Source organism: Coffea arabica, chromosome 7e (assembly GCF_036785885.1).
Source record: "Coffea arabica cultivar ET-39 chromosome 7e, Coffea Arabica ET-39 HiFi, whole genome shotgun sequence".
In the NCBI taxonomy this organism is placed as follows: Eukaryota; Viridiplantae; Streptophyta; class Magnoliopsida; order Gentianales; family Rubiaceae; genus Coffea; species Coffea arabica.
The window spans coordinates 20,624,745-20,643,717 of NC_092323.1; the positions used below are offsets into that span (position 1 = coordinate 20,624,745).

Here is an 18,973-nt window from a genome sequence, read left to right on the forward strand (position 1 = left end):
CAACTCAAGTAGAGTTAACATTTGGAGGTGAAAAAGACACTAATCATCTTGTACGCAGACCACCTTTTTAACTTCGAAAGTAAAAGTTAAAGATTACAAAAATAGGATCCTTCAAATCCTCATGAGTAGGAAGATCCACCATATATTGTCCAGGAATCAACATTCAGAGTCTCTTATGTTGGTTTGCCTTCAACAGAAAGTGAAGAAAGCTCCTATTTACCCAATAAAGAAGTTTATGTTCCAAACTTCCATCATCCTTGTCAGTTGTCAATGCAACAGAAGCATTCCTTGCTCGTGGTTCTGCTTCTCAAACAACAGTAAGATGCATCATCTAAAGCTTTACCGTTACTTCATGGGAACATGTTGAAGAGCTCAAACTTGCTGAGTTACACCTAGTAATATTTATATTTACAATACTAATCGAGTGAGTGAGAAGAGGAGATCTTGAGGAAAATTTCTGAAACAGTTGTGAACATGGTTCGCCATATCGGCCAATACGCAACTGGAACGGAGGGGACAAGTACGATACCGATCTCTGAATTGTGGATATGGACGACTCACTCTGACTCGGCCGATATTGGGCGATTCGAATCTGTGATACATGATATCGGTCGATATATCCGAGTCAACTCGGAATCGACTCGGATATTTTTTTTAAATTGTACCTTTTTTAGTATTTTCTAATTTTAGCAATTTTTTCAAAATTTTTGGAAACTTTCATGTGTTATAATGTGCGTATCACCCGATATTCAACTAATATGCCGCGACGGATGTAAAACAATCGAAACAGCGACGCGACCGCAACTCACGATGGCGAACCATGGTTGTGAAGGAGCAACAAATCATTAAGCAATACTCTATAGTAGGCGCTCCCATAGGCCTAGATATGGCATATTTGATTTTTATGTATTCTTGTATAATATACTACATCTTAATGACGAACCAAGCTGAAGAGATATTTTCTTTTGCCAATATCATGCCTAATTTCTCTTCCTACAAGCTAATAAAAAACAACTACATGATTCTTTCTTTCATTTGACTTAGAAAGGACAAATAACAAAATGACTGACATGCAATTGGTTTGTTGAGAAATCGCAAATTACATGAACGATGTGAAATATCAGTAATGCATTTTCTTCTTTTTTTTTCAATAAAATTTGTATATTTACCTCATGGTAGCTATCATCTTTGCATGCTTGATAGCTACAGCACTGCAGCTAGACTGGCAATGATGAACAACGAGATAGCTACTCATTTTCGTTGTCAGTTGTTGATCAAGAAACCTTTTCGACAACTTAAATGCAACTTGGATTAGTTTTCCAAATTTCTTACTGGCTTCCCAAACTAGAAGTTTCTCCGGTCTTTAATCGTGCTTAGACCATGAATGATGATCATTCTGATTAATGGTCAAGCGATGAAAATCTTGTCACTGCTTACCTAATTTAATTTGGTCCAATGAGTGGTACAGTTAGAAGACAAATAGGACCCGTTTCACCATACACGTGCATATGGCATGTGTGTTGAGATCAACCTAAGATTGAATTTTTCTGGTTCGTATGGCAGGGTGGAGAGTTCAAGAATGTGACAAGAAGTTTTGGTTAGATGTGGGGATGGCGGTTTTCTATTGGACTGTATTTCAAACGCCTTTACAATATTAAAAATATCTATGGACTTTGTTTCTAAGCATCGGTAATTTAAGCTCATTGCAAAAATTCCTAGACGACTGTCAAATTTTTGAATTATTCTTGTATTGAGAACCTGATTTCTTTTTCCTAACATACTCTTATATTCTCTTAAAATTCAGGCTTAGAGAAAAATAGTTTTTGGGACTTGGAAGTAGAGGAAATGCTTAGAAATTTATCCATTGTCTTTCATGTTATCTTTTTTCTTTTTTGGGTTATGGCTAAAACTTATTTTTATTTTTGTTATTGTATCTCTAATTTTATCAATCACTTTCTTAGTTGAATTTGCAATCCATTCAAATAATTTCTTCTCTCCATTTCTCAGACAGGGTGCTAGGAAAAGGTTTAAGAAACTACTTTGAAACTGAAGTTGCCTTTCATATGTAATTTAGAAGTTATTTTTCTCTCAATATTAGATCTTATATTTACTACCATGTTGTGATTTTTGCTACTAAGGCTTGTATATTGATTGTGAAGAAAAGTTTTGTTATAGCGTCACTTATGGTATATTGATTTTCTTTTATCTACTTGGTTGAATTCTTATCAAGTATCATATAGTGATCCCTATCAATTAATTTTTGGCATTTTGTAGCATGGTCATCGATGAAAAGATGGCTTGGAAAAAGGGTATGGCCTGTCGATATGACTTGCGCTAGAACAACATATGATGATCTTTGCGTAGTAAGTGGTATTGTTTAAATATGTTGGTGGTTTAAAATTAGGAGTGTCGTATGTGCTCTTTACGCTGTCTTTGATTGTTCTTGTCAGGTACTTGAAATATCTTCTTAACTTTTTTCAACAAAGCATGGCAATGAATTCTAGTGCCTTGGCCGTGGTTTAACCAAAACTGTGAGCTTAATATTTGTACGTGAGTTTGTTGACTTCTCGCATGTCCTCTATTGGCGGATTTGATTGACAGAACATGGATAATGGAACATCAGAAGTTAGTAGAGTTTTGATCTTCATGCTTTCTTCTGCCCTTCTCTATAAATGTTTTTAGCAATTAGTCCTTATTTACGTGAACAATCACTTGCTACACAATCTACATCAGCTTTTATGATGATTTAAGCACTAATTTGTACTTTCAATTCAACTAGCTAATCCAATTAAAATGTAGCTTCTCAAGTATTTTCGGATGAATGTTTAACTTAAATTGTAAGATAACTTATTTCCTTTTCACAACTGCTGACTTGATAACTTATAATTAAGGATGGTAATTGGGGTGGGTGTCCACGGGTGGGGAAAAATTCCCCCTCCCCCAATTAAAAAACGCGTGTATATATATTTAATTTAATTAGTTACAAACTTGTAATAATGATATTATTAATTATATGTATTATATAATATATGTTAGTATACATAATATAATTAATATTATCAATTATACTAATAATTATATATGTCTACTAATAGAAATTATTAATTATTTATGCTAAATTTACTAATATATTTATACTGAATTCCTAATTACACTTAACACATTAACACTTTTTTCTCGAAAAAAAAAACACAATAATGACTTGATGATTGTATTTGTTTCAAAAGTGAAAACTTTAGTACTTTAATTGTATTTGTCTCGTCATATTGGATTGTATTCAAATAACTTTTATTTGAGTTTTTATGGGTTTCCAATGAAAAAATAGTACGTTATCTAGCTCTAAGGCCAGCTCAAGCACTTATTGCTATTCTCCATCCTCACAGGCTCTGATTTGTTAGGATCCTTTTATTCCTGATTTTTTTTAGGTTATGTTTTTCTATGTTTTCTTCCCAATAAATAATGTGAAGGAGGTGAAGCTTCAAGCCCGCATTAAATATTGGGCGGATCAGTTTCATCCTTATTTGGTTCACTTATTGCTTCGTAAGTATGGCCAAAGGGTATCTATAGCCGTGTTAGGTGGAATTGTACTTGTTACATGTATTGACGTGCACTTGCATTATGTAGCTGTACATGTAAACTTGTTTATTCTCTTCGTTAAGTTTGTTCATTTACATCAAATCTTGTAAGTTATACAACAGTTCATACCTAGTCAGTATTGCACCTAACCCATGTCCGTGTGTATATATATATATGGACAAGGAGTTAGTGCAGTTATGTTTTGTACGATTCCGTTTAATTGTTGTACATATTCAAATTTTTATGTATAAATATATTATAATATTATACTGAATATATATTAAATATTTTATTTATATACATTACTTTTATTTTAAATATAATAATATAATATAATATAATTGTACGTCAAGTAATATAAAAAGTATAATAACCAAATTGAACGGCATAGAATTCCAACATTACTGTTGCATGAGGACTGACTCGCAGCATTACCATGGTAAACCAAAGCAAGAAGAACCCTGCTAAGCCGCCATAGCAAAGGGAAATTAGGACCTCACCTTATTCATCAATTTCAAGCTAAAGAGTGCCTTTATTTCATATACAATCTCGAAGCGAACCTTGAATCACAGGAGTTCAAATCTAAATACGGCTCCATCTGGGCAAGGAAGGAAACCAAAGACGGATCCATACAAAGATCTCAGTTCTTCCAAACGTAAATTAGGTACTAATGATGTATAAATCAATTTCAATGCAGAAGCCGACACAAGAATTTTCTGTGTGAGACCAGTTGTAGTGACAGGTTCATGAGTAAGAGTTATTGGCCTTACATTGGTTTGAGAGCAAAAGAAATATTGTGCAGAGCTTCCCTTTACTAAATTGAGGTATTAATTTCATGCTTCTACTTTTTTGCATATTTTACTTTTTAAAATAGGGTTTTTTCTTAAATTCTCTGATCTTATAATAATTAAATTCTATGTTGCTTGAAAACGGTGAGAGATTTTTTTGGGACCGAATATGAAATGAAGGTGTCTTCAACATTGTTTATGTCACAATATTGTTTCAAGATTTGGATATTAGACGGAATCAATCTAAACCCATTTCAAAGTGATCCTGCCTAAGTTAGTCCCAAAACACATATAGGTAAAATTGGACTCAAACCCATATGACTCGGTTCCATCTCAAACCCAAGCACATCCCGCCCATTTTGTCACCTCTATTTATAACCTACATAATCTAAGGGTTCTTGGCCTAATCAAGTTTAGTTTCCTACATGAGCATCATTCAACATCTTACATTTTGTAACTGGTCATCATATTCGTACATATAGGCTGCATAGCCATATACTAACGAGTGTCTACTGATCACTTGTTAAAATATGTTTAAAGTGTTAGATTTTTGAAAAAGTAAGATTCACTAGAAAAAGTGTATAAATGCAAGGAATGATAAAAATTATTAATATCTGTATGTACATGAATTGATAGGTTAGGTAGAATTTAGATTTGTTAAATAAATGTACAATGCCACCTATTAGAAAATCCTTATATTGAATATAAACTTTTAACAGTTAGCTAGTTTAGCCTTCGGGAATTGCCGAAATTATTACCAAGCTTAACTTTATGGACAGCCGCGTACACATCTGGAAACTCTGCAAGATACTTCATGACGCTAGTGATTGTGCTTTGCATAGTTGAGTAGCTTCCCAGTCATAAAGATGCCAAATTACTTGCAATGTCCTTGTCGAAAAATAACTGACCATTTTCATCTTTGCCAGGATCAAATGCCACATGAAGTCCGTCGCTGAAGATATGAATCATGTCCTGAAAGATCAATCCTTCTTTGCCTGATTGTTTCCTCAATCTCTTTCTGAATATGCCTGGCCGCTTTGAATGCATGATTCAGAGCCTTTCCTGGCAGGTTTATGGGAATTGATCGCAAACCGTTGTCTATGTCCCGCATATCCTTTTGAAGTTTCTTAATTTTTCTTGGATCATTGAAGATTATATTACAGGACAAATTGAACAAGTATATCGCTGCAGCATCACTAAGGCTCACTAGTTTGCAGTTTCAGTGTGCCTGCAAATGATTTTTGGTTGCCTCATCCATGAATCCAATGTATTCTCGACGCACATCTATCTTTAGAATCGATCGAAGAAGTTCACGCAGTGTGTTTGAGTCCTCACTGGAAGGCTTCTCTATCTTGGGAAATATTTCTTTATTGTACTCCGCCGCCAAACTTGGACCAACCTCTTCTCGTTCGAGAACAGAAACTTGGTCCCTTCGGCACCAGAAAAGATCACCGCGGTCTCTCCAATCAATGAAGTCTTGAAAATGGGGGACGAATACTTATTCCACCTTTCTGTTAGAAACTCATATGTGAGACCTTGTCGACGTTTGGAAATGTACTCAAAAGTCTCTCCAATTAGAGGCCAGCCCATGGTACCTGGCAAAGGCTTTGGTTGTCCAACCCCAGCAAAGTTGGTTGTTACATTGTTGGACTTGTTTCTCAGGGTAAGCTTGTGTAGCAGACATGCGGCCAGAACTAGGGACAGAAGAAGAAACATCAACGGTAATAATTCCATCAGCAACTTGGTGGAATTGGGGCTTTTCGTTTAGGTATAAATTGGGTGCGGAAGATTAGATTAGACAAAGAAAAGCAGAATGAAGAAAGCTACCACGCTGTAGGGATCATGAGTTTCCAGTTACACGCTTCAGTGCTTATATGACAGTTGTTGAATCCTGTTCGTGCTTAATTGAAAATAGAAACAATGCTTCTTGATCCCATCAACAAGGTCTGCTGAAATCTTGGAGAATATTCATTCGGCCACAGACATACAACCAACAATACGCGAACGCAAGAGACATACAACCAAGAATACATGAATGCAGTATTAGGTTTATGGATTCACGTTTGGAGGATTCGCGTATCCACACGTGAATCCATAAACCTAATATTGCATGAATATGCGAATCCATAAACCTAATACTGCATTCATGTATTCTTTTTGTTTTTTCACAGGTGAACCGCCTTTGAAGTTAACGTACAAAAAATGAAAAAAAAAAATCCATAAAGAACTGTGAATTTAGGCAGTGTGCACTGGCATTTCATAGGAACTGTGAATTTAGACTACGTATTTGTATTTATTTGCATATCGTTCATATCTCGCAAATCTATAGTTTCCAAGATGACATAGGCATTACAATATTGTTAATAATAATTAATGATGTACCAGCATTTCTTTACGTCAACTTTATAGTTTTTTTTTTTTTAAGAATAAGGAACCAATGGAGTATTTTTTTTTTTTTTAATAATTACATTGTTTATTTTGAGTTCCATCATAAAACAGATAAAAATTTGGATACACCACCAAATAATTGACATGTTAATAAACAAGTATCTAATCACTTTTACTAATGAGGTCTTGGTCTTAGCTGTCAAGATCTCAAGATTTAGAAGTCTTGGTCCTAACCCTCCTTCTCATTGCCTATTTCTTAAATTTCAATTCTCCCTTATTAAAAAAAAAAAAGTTTTTTAACCACTTTTTTCAATACATGTCAACAATAACAATTAAACTGTACATAGTTTTTTTTTTTTTTTTTTTTGTGAGGCCAATTATAGACCCAAATTGGATATCAAAAATATGAAATATAAATCCAAGGGCTATTCCAGCAGGCTTGTTAATGAGCCTTATGATTGTACTTCACAAAGCCCAGGCAAAACAAATGTTAAAATCAGAACGTTGCTCGTAATAGGTCCGTCTAGATTCTAAACTGACCACATCACGGGCCTTAGAATAGGAAACGTACCAACCCAATTTGCGCTGCATCAGTGCATGACATACATGACAACAAAAACTGGCCAAAATAGAAGAATTTACAACTTGTTTCCCCAGAACAAAGAGATCCCACATGTTAAAAGGACAAAATATCCAGATTTAATCTGGAAGCAAATTTTGTTGTCATAAATCATCCTATATTGTTGTATTTTTTAAGTGTTTTAATTATCTTGAATGTTTTTCCATATTTTAGAAGACAGTTATTCTATACTGGTAAGTTTGATTCTCCACACACTGTGCATGTATCCTGGTTTATTTGTTTTCAGTCGATTTTACGATGATTTACAGTAAAATAATAAGAAGGTCTAAGTTTCAAAAGTTTTTTTTTTTTTTTTTTGTCTCAAGAGTACATGGAACTAATAGGAAACTTCTAATCGAAAAAAAAAATGCATTTGCAAAAAAAATCTCATTAGGCTGCAAATCTCTCCAAACTAATCCCTCTTCATGTGACAGAGGTGGCCTCATTTGATGTACTTCAAAGAAGACCTGCGTGTTATCTGGTAATGCAACTTTTTGATGAATGAATTTAAGCACTGTGGAACAATACAGGAAAGCACTTCCGTAGAAATGTGAAGAGTTTGTAGCATTTCACAAGGTATTATGTAACAGACGTACAGCAATAACGTAATTATATTTGTGTATATATAATAGACACTACCAGTAGTGGAACTTAATCGGTTAATTAGCTTTAATCTATATTCTAGAATTCATATCGAGCAAATTGGTAATATTAAATCCAATATCTACAAACTTTAACACGCAACGTGCAACACACTTAAAGATGGCAACGGGGCGGGGTTGGGGCGGGGGTCGTGCCTACAAATTCCCCCCGCCCCCTGCTCCCCTCGCCGTGCCCGGCTTCCCCCTGCGAGTGTCCCCGTGGAGCTAATAAAAATTTGTTATATAATTTTATTATAGTTAAATTTTAGTAAATAATCAAGTACTAAAATATCAACACATCACTAAATTATTATTCATTATAATTTCATAATTAAAACTTATAAAAATAATCAAACAAAAGTTATTTGAATACAATCCAACATGATGAAATAAATATAATTAAAGTAGTCAAGTTTTCGTTTTTGGCGTAAATACAATCACTAAGTCATTATTGTGCTTGTGCTTTTTTTTTTTTAGAAAAAAATGTTATCGTATTAAGTGTAATTAGGAATTTAGTATAAATGTATTAATAAATTTAGTATAACTAATTAATAATTTCTATTAGTAGTCATATATAATTATTAGTATAATTGATAATATCAGTTATATTACATATACTAATACATATTATATAATACATATAACTAATAATATCATTATCATAAGTTTGTAACTAATTAAATTAAATATTATATAATAATTATATATATTTATATTTATATTTTTTTTTCAAGCGGGTGATGGGGTGGGGGAAGGGGCAGGGGTACACTCCCCCTCCCCCGCCCCGTTTCTAAACGGGGGGGAAATAATTCCCCCCGCCCCCGTCCCATTAGCTCCCGCAGCTGGGTGTCCGTGGCCACCCGCCCCTATTACCATCCTAAACATACGTTCTCCTATATCTGGAGCAAAGGAGGGTAACTAATTGAGGTAGGTAAACCATTTGTGGGGTAAGGTATTAATCAGACTACTTTTAGGTGAGAAAGTTAGAAAAATCCTAATGTGGGGGAAAAAAATGAGTCCATGCCTGCCTTTCAGTTAACAGCCAAACACCCTTGATACATGGGCTAATGGTGGAGATGACGTCCTGGGTTGAGACGTCGAATCATGAATGATTAGTGCATTTGTCAATGCACATCTGAAGTAGGGCAGTTGTAAAATAGGAAGAATGCTCTTACCATATGGCAGCAAATTGAGTAGAAATCAACTTCAAATAACTCCTAAAAGAGAGTATCCGTTTGGATTCCTTGTTTTTGCTTCTGTTTTTGAAAAACTGTTTTTCACATTCCAAATACTACACAGTAAATGTGTATTTTTAAAACAACTCCAAAAACACCATATCCAAACATTATATTAAAAACAACTCCATATGTATATTTCAATTATGTATATTATATATACATAAAAACTTGCGTTAGCTTTCTTCCTAATTAGTATTTCAAGCATTGTGATAATTGGTTTGCCTTTCGAGTCTTTGACGAATTAATTAAATGATTCCCATATATATATATATATATTGCGACAAATTATGTAACACTTAGATCACTTCATGTATTTATTGCTTTAGTCAAGTCAACTACTGATTTCTGCGAAAATAGTTTGGTCACTTTGCAGAATCATTCAAGACATACATAGTTGATTCAAGTACAAATTGAGCTGTCCAACTCAAAGAAGATTGGAAAGGAGACAAAAATGAAACAAAGGGATTGGAGGCTTGTGTGGAGATCTTCCTAACGAAGATATCGGTGAATGAGATAATAGTCTTGTTTTTTTGGTGTTTGTTTTGAAATGAAATAAAGTGAATCCCAAAAAAATACAATAAAAACAACTTTTTTTTTAAAATGGAAAAAAAACTTGTTATCAACTTTTTTTTTAAAATGAAAAAAAAAAACTTGTTATCAAACAGAAAGGAAAAAAAGGAAACAAACAAAAGGAGAAAGACGGAGCGATGTCGTATTGACTCGTGCTTGGCTTTGGCGTGCAAGCCGGCTAGTAAAGGCAGTTCAAAATTGGGAATTGAAATATTGAATTTTGAGGGAAAGACAGAAGCCAAAAGCAGAAGCAAGATATTCCTCTTAAAGTCTCAAGCGAAATTTGTCAAAGGAGAAGAGAAATGGGGAAGGGGATCGCAGCACAAAATCTAGGAGCAGACGCGATCCAGCTATTAAATCAGTTGGAGCGGCACTGCTTAGCTCCTGATGGTTCTCTCATTTCCAAATCCACTCACTACGACCTCCAACTCGTACTTTCTCTTCTCTCTCTCTCGAACAATATTACCTTCTTCCTTTCTCTATTTTATCACAAAATGAATTTGAGGTAAGAATTTAGTGTAAATGTGGATTGGATGCAGGCGAGGGAGGAAATGTGCAAAGAACGACAGCGTTCTTTGGAAGCCTTGGTATTCTCTCTACTGAGAATCTTCCTTTTTTTTTTGGGTTTGTTTGTTGCAGTTAGTTTTGTTTTCTTTTTTCTTTTTGACACATTTAATTGGAACCATCTGTGTTAATACAACCGTAGGCAATTTACATCGAGGCAATTGCAATGGTGGAAGAGTATCAGCAGGCGGTTTCAGTGGCTAATTTTGGGGGCATTCGCGATGTTCAGGGTCTTTACTCCCAGCTTGGCTTGAAGAATCCTCCTCAGGTTTTCTGATTCTTTTTCCTATATTTAACAGCAATTGTTGGGAGTATTTCTGTAAAATTTTCTAAGTAGTATATTTGTCTGCAAGATGGGAATGCGAAACTACTTTAGCCAAGCGTGCTGCCATTGTCAGTTTTCTGTGCCATGTAAGCTCGATATAAATGCATTTTATTGGCATCACTAGAGCTGATATGTATCAAAGTCTCATGATGAAGTCATTCCCGAGCATCTGTTAATTATGTAGTTATATAAAGCAGTCTGTTGACCTGAGTAAAGGTAATATAGGTTGCATTTGAGTTCTCGCTCTTTCTGTGTATCTATCTTGTTCCCTGTCATTGAGCAGGATTTATCGATTTGAGCCCTGTAAAATGGACCCCACTTCCACAGACTTTTAATTGAAAATGTTTTACTTGAGGACATGTTAAAAATTGCACTGTGATATACATATTTCAGGTTTACGAGGCTCTTGAGCATCGAATGGTTGTGGCAGAAGCTGCTCAGAAGCTGAGGCTTCCCCTGATATCCAAGGATGGCGAAATACACGAGGAAGAAATTGAAAAATGGAGTATAATGTCAAGAAGCTCCCTTGATAGTACCTGTACCAGTGTCACAATTAGCTCAAGCTCAAATTCAACTAATTATACAAATATTTCAGCACTTGGCACCTCTGCTCCTGCCAGCACTATGATCTCAGGGGTTGTCGCTGATGCATCAGAACCTGAAGTTGGTGGTGCTCCTAATCGATACCTCGGAATCACTCCTGCTTATTTGTGGCAAACTCAACTTCAGCAACTTCCATTACCTATGGTATGACATCAGATGCCTTTATCACATGGGACAGAGATTTCTTTACTGATAATTTGTGCAGTTAGAGAATGTCTTGTATGCTTGATCTGAAAACAACCTTTTGCTCTTTGGTTCCTTTGTATGACACATGATTAAGTGGAAGTTCTATTTCTGATATGTGAATCTTTTGTTAGTTGGAGCTACTTTGGAAGAATAAAATGTTGAACCAATGAACTAAAGACCTATTCTGTTATGCAACTGTAGGATATGGCAGAATACCAGATGTCACTTGCCCGTGAGATTGACAGTCGACTAGACATTAAGTCTGATAAGTTAATAGATGCTATGGTTACAGGTGACATCGGTATGTCAAGATATTTGTAATTGTTTCAATATTGTCCTAAAATATCCCTGCTTGTGGATGTCGATTGGTTGCCTGGTCACTATTGTCCTTGAGGATTTGCTACTAGTGGCAAGTTCATTGACCTGGAAAAGCTACCAAGTTCATAGGCTAAAAGTTCTGATTATTGGTTGTTACACTCTTAAACTAACTTGATACTGACTGGACATCTGGGTGCCTGCGTTAATTCAAAATTTTGATAACTATGAAGCAATGAATAATGAATAGGGAAAATGATCATCTTACTATATCGATTTTCTAGCCATGCTCATGTTATTTTTGCTGAACTACTGAGTATGACTTGCTTCAAATAGTTGCGTTCGCTCAACGCCCAATAGTAAACTTTTTCATACTTGAAGATTTTGGTCATTTTAAGTTTTGTTACAATGCTTGCTTGTAAACACTTCAAAGATGTAAAGTTCCTTTATCTTTGCAGATTCACCAACCAGTGGTCCAAATTCAACTGCTAGGCTCCCAGAAAGGTCTGAGCCTTGATCTAATTTTTTTTTCCGCACCTCAATTACAAAGTTTCTGTTTTTATGGGTATATATGTTATCAAGTTAAAATGCTTCTTATGCACTGAGGCTGCTAGTTGATTCATTCTGATGTAAAGTGCCACATCAAGTGTTGATAATTCAATGGACTCCCATAGTTTTGGTTGCATTTGCCAAATTTTCTTGTATCTTTCAGTGATCTTTTGCCGGTTCTTGTCAATGTGATTCCATTTAAACATGGATAAAATATTACTACCAGTCTCAGACTCTGATGACTCTTCTTAATGATTATTTAAATGCTCAAGAGGTTGTGCAAATGTTACTGTTTTGGCATTATGTTGAAGTGAAAAACAATCCACTGAAACATGTATGCCAGAATCTTCAATTTTAGAGAAAATTCTAGTAATGTGACCAAAGATTCAGGTTTTACCTCCTTTCCCGCCTTCCCACACCATTGCAGACCAAACAATAGTAATAATAACGTTAAAATACACATAATTGTGCCTTTTTTCCGCTTAATCAGAATTCCCCAAGTAATTACAGGGTCCAGCAGGATTATTTTGGATAGTCTGTATAACTTCTCTTGAATTAAGTACGTATGCATATCATTTTTAGGTCCTATTTTACACTAATATTAAATCATTAGTGCATAAATGTGATTAAGCAATAGATTGGCTTTTAACTTTAACAGGATAAAGTTGATTATTGAGGAGATTGAGAGAGAAGAAACAGCATGGAGGGAGGATCTATATTCATCTGACAGAAAGTTTGCAGAATATTACAATGTATAGTCTTCTTGGCATCCTAAGTCCCTGCATTTTTTCTCTTCTATTTTTCTTATTGAACTTCTGGATTTACATGCATTTGCAGATTGATATATAATACTTTCCATAGTTCGTTATAATTAGCACTTAAAGGTCATTCTTTCCATTCAAGGTTTTGGAGCAGATACTAGGTGTGCTAATCAAGCTTGTTAAAGAAATTAAGTTGCAGCATCAACATAAATATGTAAGTTTACTTCCCTACAGTGTTGTATTCTTGAAGCTACAGGTTATGACTTGATTTTGGAAATAATGTTACTTCATTCTCTGCTGTTTCCTAGTAGTTTTGTCCTTAAATGTAACTGCAAGCACAACTTCTTGATTTTTTGGTTATTCCTCACCAGATATTTAAGCTCATCATTTGCATCTAAATTGATAGGATGAACTGCACAAAACTTGGCTTTGCAAAAGGTGTGAGACCATGAATGCCAAATTGAGGTTTGCCTCACTTCGTGCTTTTTCCTGTGATTGGACAATTTTATTTCTGTATAAATTGTACATTCTGAAATTTTGGTGTCAAGGATGCTCCGACTTGTCATCATCTGATACATTTTCAGTGAATTTTGACTACATTCTACAACCTGGATAAGGATACTTCCACATCAGTGATGGATGAATTTAAACACCAGAAATTTCAATTTAGTAACTACAGATCACTCGGCCGAAACTATCACTTAGAACAGTCAAAAACAAACTTCTTTTTTCTTTTTCAGGGTCCCCCGGGGGTTGGGGGGGGGTTGTTGAGTAGTCAGAAACAAACTTGATCTTACTATTTTAGGTTTTGAGTCGAAATTTCTTCCCTATATTTCATCTTCTGGATTTTTCTCCTTTTGCTAGCGATGTGGATCAATGGTGCTTTAAAAATACAGTTTGTTAAACTATCTGTATCTAACTCCCTCTCTTCATTTTTTTTTTTTGGTTGGTCTTTCTTAAATGTAGGTTTTGCAATTGGATTTGTTCTTTGTTGCTTATCAGATTTAACCTCTCTCCTTTGTGATGCTTAAAATGTGGTGAAAGTCCATTGCTTTCTTTTCTTTTCATGACCTATATTTAGAAAGTAAATCAGGAATACTCTTTCTGGGGGCAAATAACGCAACTTGACATCCGCACGCCTTCACTAGATGAACAAAGATAGTGCATGAATGGGTTAGCGTGGTACCTTTCATGTCTGATGATGGGGCTTTCTGATAACTAAATGGCTTCCCCAACTTGAGTTGTTTTGAGACAGATGGTCTACTGCTGTTTGCCTATAGGAGGAATATAATATTCTTACGTAAATGTTGTTCTCAGAGTTCTAGAACACGTCCTGTTGTATGACACCTATACTCCAGAAACAATTGGAGCACTTCACAAGATAAGGTAAACAAAGTCAACTTTATCAGTGAATATTCTGCTGATGCCGCGGGATTAACATTTCTCTTTCTTTGCTTTCATTTTGGTTCAGGAAATATCTGGTTGATTCTACAGATGAAGCATCACTTGCGTATAATAAAGCGGTATAATTCATTCGTATATTCTGTTTTTCAAGTTGGGGTTGTAGAATATGTGCTTTTGTGTGCCAGTCTATGCCACTGATATTGCTTGTATAGCCATTTAAGTTTATGCTTAGCTTCTTGCTTTGTCAAATAGTTCATGATACTATAAGATTTCCGCGAATCATGTCTTTGAGTTCGAGTGGAGTAAGGAAGATACGTTTTAGGATTATTGTTTAGGTTGCTCAGACGATCTTACGCTGGACTATCTTGTATTCTTAATGCTTTCAGGTTACACGCCTTCGTGAATATCAAGGCGTTGATCCACACTTCGATTCCATAGCCAGACAATATCATGAGATAGTCAAGGCAAGTGGGAATTAAACAGAATATATCATGGAAATTGTTTTTGTCTAGTTGTTCGTTAACTCTTAAATTGGAATGTCCTGTTGCAGAAATTGGAAAATTTGCGTTGGACCATTCACCAAGTGGAGATGGACCTTAACCGAAGCATCTGACCTATTACCTCCTGGATTCAGAGCTTATCGTATGTCTTCTGTCTTGTATTACTATAACCAATAATAGAGTAAATATCCATTATATTTTGTTTTTGCACAATTCGCGAGTGGGAAATGAATATTTTCTCTTCCATAGGCAATCATTTGTTGTGTATAATAACCAATAAATGCTCTACCGATCTGTCTTTCATAGTCCCAGTGAAGGCATCCATTCTAAGAGGTTTTTTCCAAGTTTCGAGTGCTGCGGTATACTATGCTATAACGGGGTTGTGGACCAGTGATGACCTCATACGTGACATTAATTCGGCCTTGTCTGGATTGTATTTTTTTTTATTTTTTTTGTAAAAAAAAAATTATTATAACGATTTGTGATATGTAAGATAAAAAGGTAATTGAAAAATGTGTTTACCGAAATGTAATAATTTTTCTTGGAAAATTGCTGTCCAAAAAATGCAAGTGCCTGTAGGATTTAAACAAAAATTGCTGTTCAAACAAAGCAAGTGTTTGTGGCTGGGTAAAATGAGTGGTGGGAATCCAGAGGGGTTGTGCCGTTGTGGGAGTGGAACTAGACTAAAACTGGCGTTGGTGAGTAGAACTTTAAGTCTTCCTCTATGTTATTCTGCTCTTTCTTTTTTTCTTTCTTTGTTTTTTTTTTTTTTTTGTCTTTTTGGTTTTATGTATTTCTTCCTCTATTTGTTTTGTTTTTCTCTTTCTTTTTCCTTTTACCAACAAAGATATAAATTGGGAAGGCTTTTTGTTTTTTGCTTTCTTTTTGCGGAAGAAGCATATAGTTTTTTCTTTATTAATATTCTTCTTTTTTTTCTGTACATTTTTTGTTTCCTTTGACTCCCACTTTCTTCTCCATTTCTTCCATTGAAACTTGGCTTGTTGTCAGTGCATTTGGGTGAAGGATTATTTTGTCATTCTCCAGAATCTAACGGTAAAATAAAGATGACATTGGTGATGAGGGGTGAATGTAATTTGGCCTAATCTCAAGGGTTGATTGGTAATTTGGTGAAACCTCAAGAGAGTTAAATTTAATTAAGTTAATATCTAATAGGGTATGTTACAAAAGTTTAACTATTTATATTCTAGCCCTACAGTATTTTAGCAATGGTTTGGAGCCAAAAAAATTATAGCGTAACGGATCTTCTGTCTCACTCCCTATTCCATTATCTATCCCACTTTTTATAATATCATTATTTCATATTTATAAACATCATATTTTAATTCTTCCTTGTTTTCTTACTATCAAATAACTAGTAACATAGTAAAAAATAAAGGATTTTTCCAATGGGTATACATTGGACACCCGTTAATATATCTATATTCCACCTAATCTATCATGTATATACACAAACTAACAATTACTACTTTCCCTTGTATTTATACAACTTCCTAATTAATTCCCGTACATTTATATACTTTTCCTAATTAATCTTATATTTCTAGAAATCTAATACTTATATATTTTAACGAGTGTCCATTGGGCACCCCGTTAGACAGACTCAAAAATAAATATAAGAGTTTCAAATATATATATAAAATAGAAAATTACAAAATATAGCAGAACATTCATAAAAAAAAAGTCTAATTTTTTATGTATATTTTGAATTTTTGAATTTGTTAAATTTTGTGTATTACTCAGTTGTAGTTGTTGAACCTAAGGAAACAAAAAAGAATTAAAGTATGATATTTATGAAAAAGAAATATGTACTATAATAAAAAGTGGGATAGAGAGTGAAAAAAGAAGTGGACAGAAGATCCGTTGCGCTGAGACCTCTTAAGCTCTCCTTTTGGCTATGTTGATCTTCTGCAAGCTCCTAATTATCTTCGTCAACTCTTTACTCTATCAAAGCTGCCATCTTTGGTCTACGTTCTCTTACCTCAGTATGAGAACACCCAAAAATATGTCTTTAACAATCTCCATATATTAGTAAAAGAGAATATAATTTGTAATTACTCACATTCATTTCTTCCCGCTACCAAAAACTCTTTAAGTACCTCGCTAGTTTTGTAATTATTTTCTTGTTGCTACTCCTTGTAATTCAACCCATGATGTATTTTATTTTTCTCAGTAATCATCCTCAATTACTTCTTTTGTTTGTTATGAATTGTTTGTTCAGTTAATCTGTGGACTATGTACACACCACCAAAAAACGAAATGGAAACCATAGTAGATTTGCAGATTAAAAAAAAATTAGTCTAGAAAAATGGAAATTAATTGCGAGTGAAAGAACAATTCAAAAGAAGTTTTACGGTTTAAGTGACAAAATTCACATATACATGAAAGTTATACACCGAATAATTGTCAGATTATATAATTGGACAGAACTGGAATCCCAGGAAGCCAAGTTCCATGGAGAGAACATAACACAAAACAAAAGCAATCATGAATAAATTAGTTTTCGACTGTTACTGGGACCAAGTTCTTTTCACAACGGCGCCTTCTATCAAGCAGCTCTGTATTAAAGTTTTTCTAGTGGACATGCTATTTCATCAAATTTCAATGCGAACTAGGGGTCCTGGGGCTAGCCAGATAATGTTTAAGCAAGATTTATTTGATTAATAAAGTCATGATTTATAACTTTTAATTTTTTGCTAATCATCCTTAGTTAGTTTTTCGTTTTTTTTTTTTTCAAAAATTAGAGATAGTGATCGTCTATAAATTGTCTAAGAACACCAGAAAATCAGAAAGAAATAATTTTTAAAACAATAAAGAATTCTATATAATGGATTACTATAGTGAAAAACTTAAACTGGAAAAGAAAAGTGAAAAAAAAAAAAGGAACCGCCCTCGCATTAGCATACAAAATAACAATTCCAAACAAGCCATGTTTCACAGCAAAAAAAAAAAAAAAAAAACAACAAAGCCAAAACATAAAAAAGAAAAAAGAAAAAAGAAAAAGCTCAATCACTAAAGAGTTGATGATGGATACTTAGACAATTAACATGCAAGAAGTAAAGAAAAGTGATAACTTGAACCAGTCATATTCAATACAATAGGTATTCCTTTTTATTCTATATGTGTTTTTCTAATTTGTAACATTTCGTTCATTAAATTTTAGGCAGTACGAGTATTTATAGAAACTGAACTTAGATTACTTGCTGGTATTTATTTGCAAATTCTTTATATGTTGAAAATCCATAGATTTTGTGATGGCAATGACACAGGAATTTTAATTTTATTAATAATTGCTAATGATATACCTGAATTTGTTAATTATTTGCTTGTATCATAAACATATTTTCCAACACTTCTTTTTATCTTTTCAATCACCTTTTTATCTTACATACATCACATCACAAAAAGTGTTACAGTAATTATTCCAAATAATATTTCAAATAAACTCCTATCCAAACTGTAAATAATTTCTCTTTGTATAAACACTTCTGAACAAATGATTTAATTTGAATACTGTCATATAAAAATATTAAAAAAAAAATTGGGTACACATCCAAGTAATTTGCAAATATTCAATTGGGTTAGAAAAGGAATTATATCTTTAAATAGAACAAAACTGCTGCATATATATATATATACATATATATATTATTATATATATAATATATATATATTTCAATTGGCTCTGATACCAGACGGGACGAGGGGTTATATAAATAGAAATATATATATATATGTATATATATATTTGGATATTTGGAGTCCAACAAGTTCAATGGGCCTTGAAAATGTTTCCGAACATTTATTACTGCTGCATTATATCTCAAAACCACTTAAAATGGTATATCTCCAACATTTAATACTCTCCACACGCTTCAACTTAGCGATAACCACTTAAAATGGTATCATCCTGATTTTTTCTGCAACA

General features: G+C 34.0%; 1 protein-coding gene across 6 annotated transcripts; it reads left to right on the forward strand.

The window, feature by feature from the left end:
* The first annotated feature begins 10,014 nt into the window (after positions 1-10,014).
* On the forward strand, positions 10,015-15,442 carry LOC140004158 (AUGMIN subunit 4-like). 6 transcript variants are annotated; one of them, XM_072059963.1, is made up of 14 exons: positions 10,018-10,251; positions 10,360-10,407; positions 10,527-10,652; positions 11,103-11,456; positions 11,700-11,799; positions 12,272-12,317; positions 13,021-13,114; positions 13,266-13,337; positions 13,530-13,588; positions 14,441-14,509; positions 14,595-14,646; positions 14,914-14,991; positions 15,078-15,169; positions 15,334-15,442. In XM_072059963.1, exons 1-13 carry the CDS (start codon positions 10,123-10,125, stop codon positions 15,138-15,140), a joined length of 1,290 nt encoding a protein of 429 aa, XP_071916064.1. In that variant the 5' UTR covers positions 10,018-10,122; the 3' UTR covers positions 15,141-15,169; positions 15,334-15,442. The 6 variants fall into 6 exon arrangements, with proteins under 6 accessions (XP_071916067.1, XP_071916068.1, XP_071916064.1 ...); XM_072059964.1 differs by having other exon boundaries at positions 15,277-15,371; XM_072059962.1 differs by having other exon boundaries at positions 10,019-10,251; positions 15,078-15,371.
* The last annotated feature ends 3,531 nt before the right edge of the window (positions 15,443-18,973 follow it).

What these genes read in the sequence shown, in the direction of transcription:
- LOC140004158 (XM_072059963.1), top strand. Translation starts at nt 10,123, where the DNA reads ATGGGGAAGGGGATCGCAGCACAAAATCTAGGAGCAGACGCGATCCAG. An exon ending in GCTTGAAGAATCCTCCTCAG is followed by an intron (nt 10,653 to 11,102) that starts GTTTTCTGATTC and finishes TACATATTTCAG; the next exon opens with GTTTACGAGGCTCTTGAGCA. An exon ending in AATATCATGAGATAGTCAAG is followed by an intron (nt 14,992 to 15,077) that starts GCAAGTGGGAAT and finishes GTCCTGTTGCAG; the next exon opens with AAATTGGAAAATTTGCGTTG.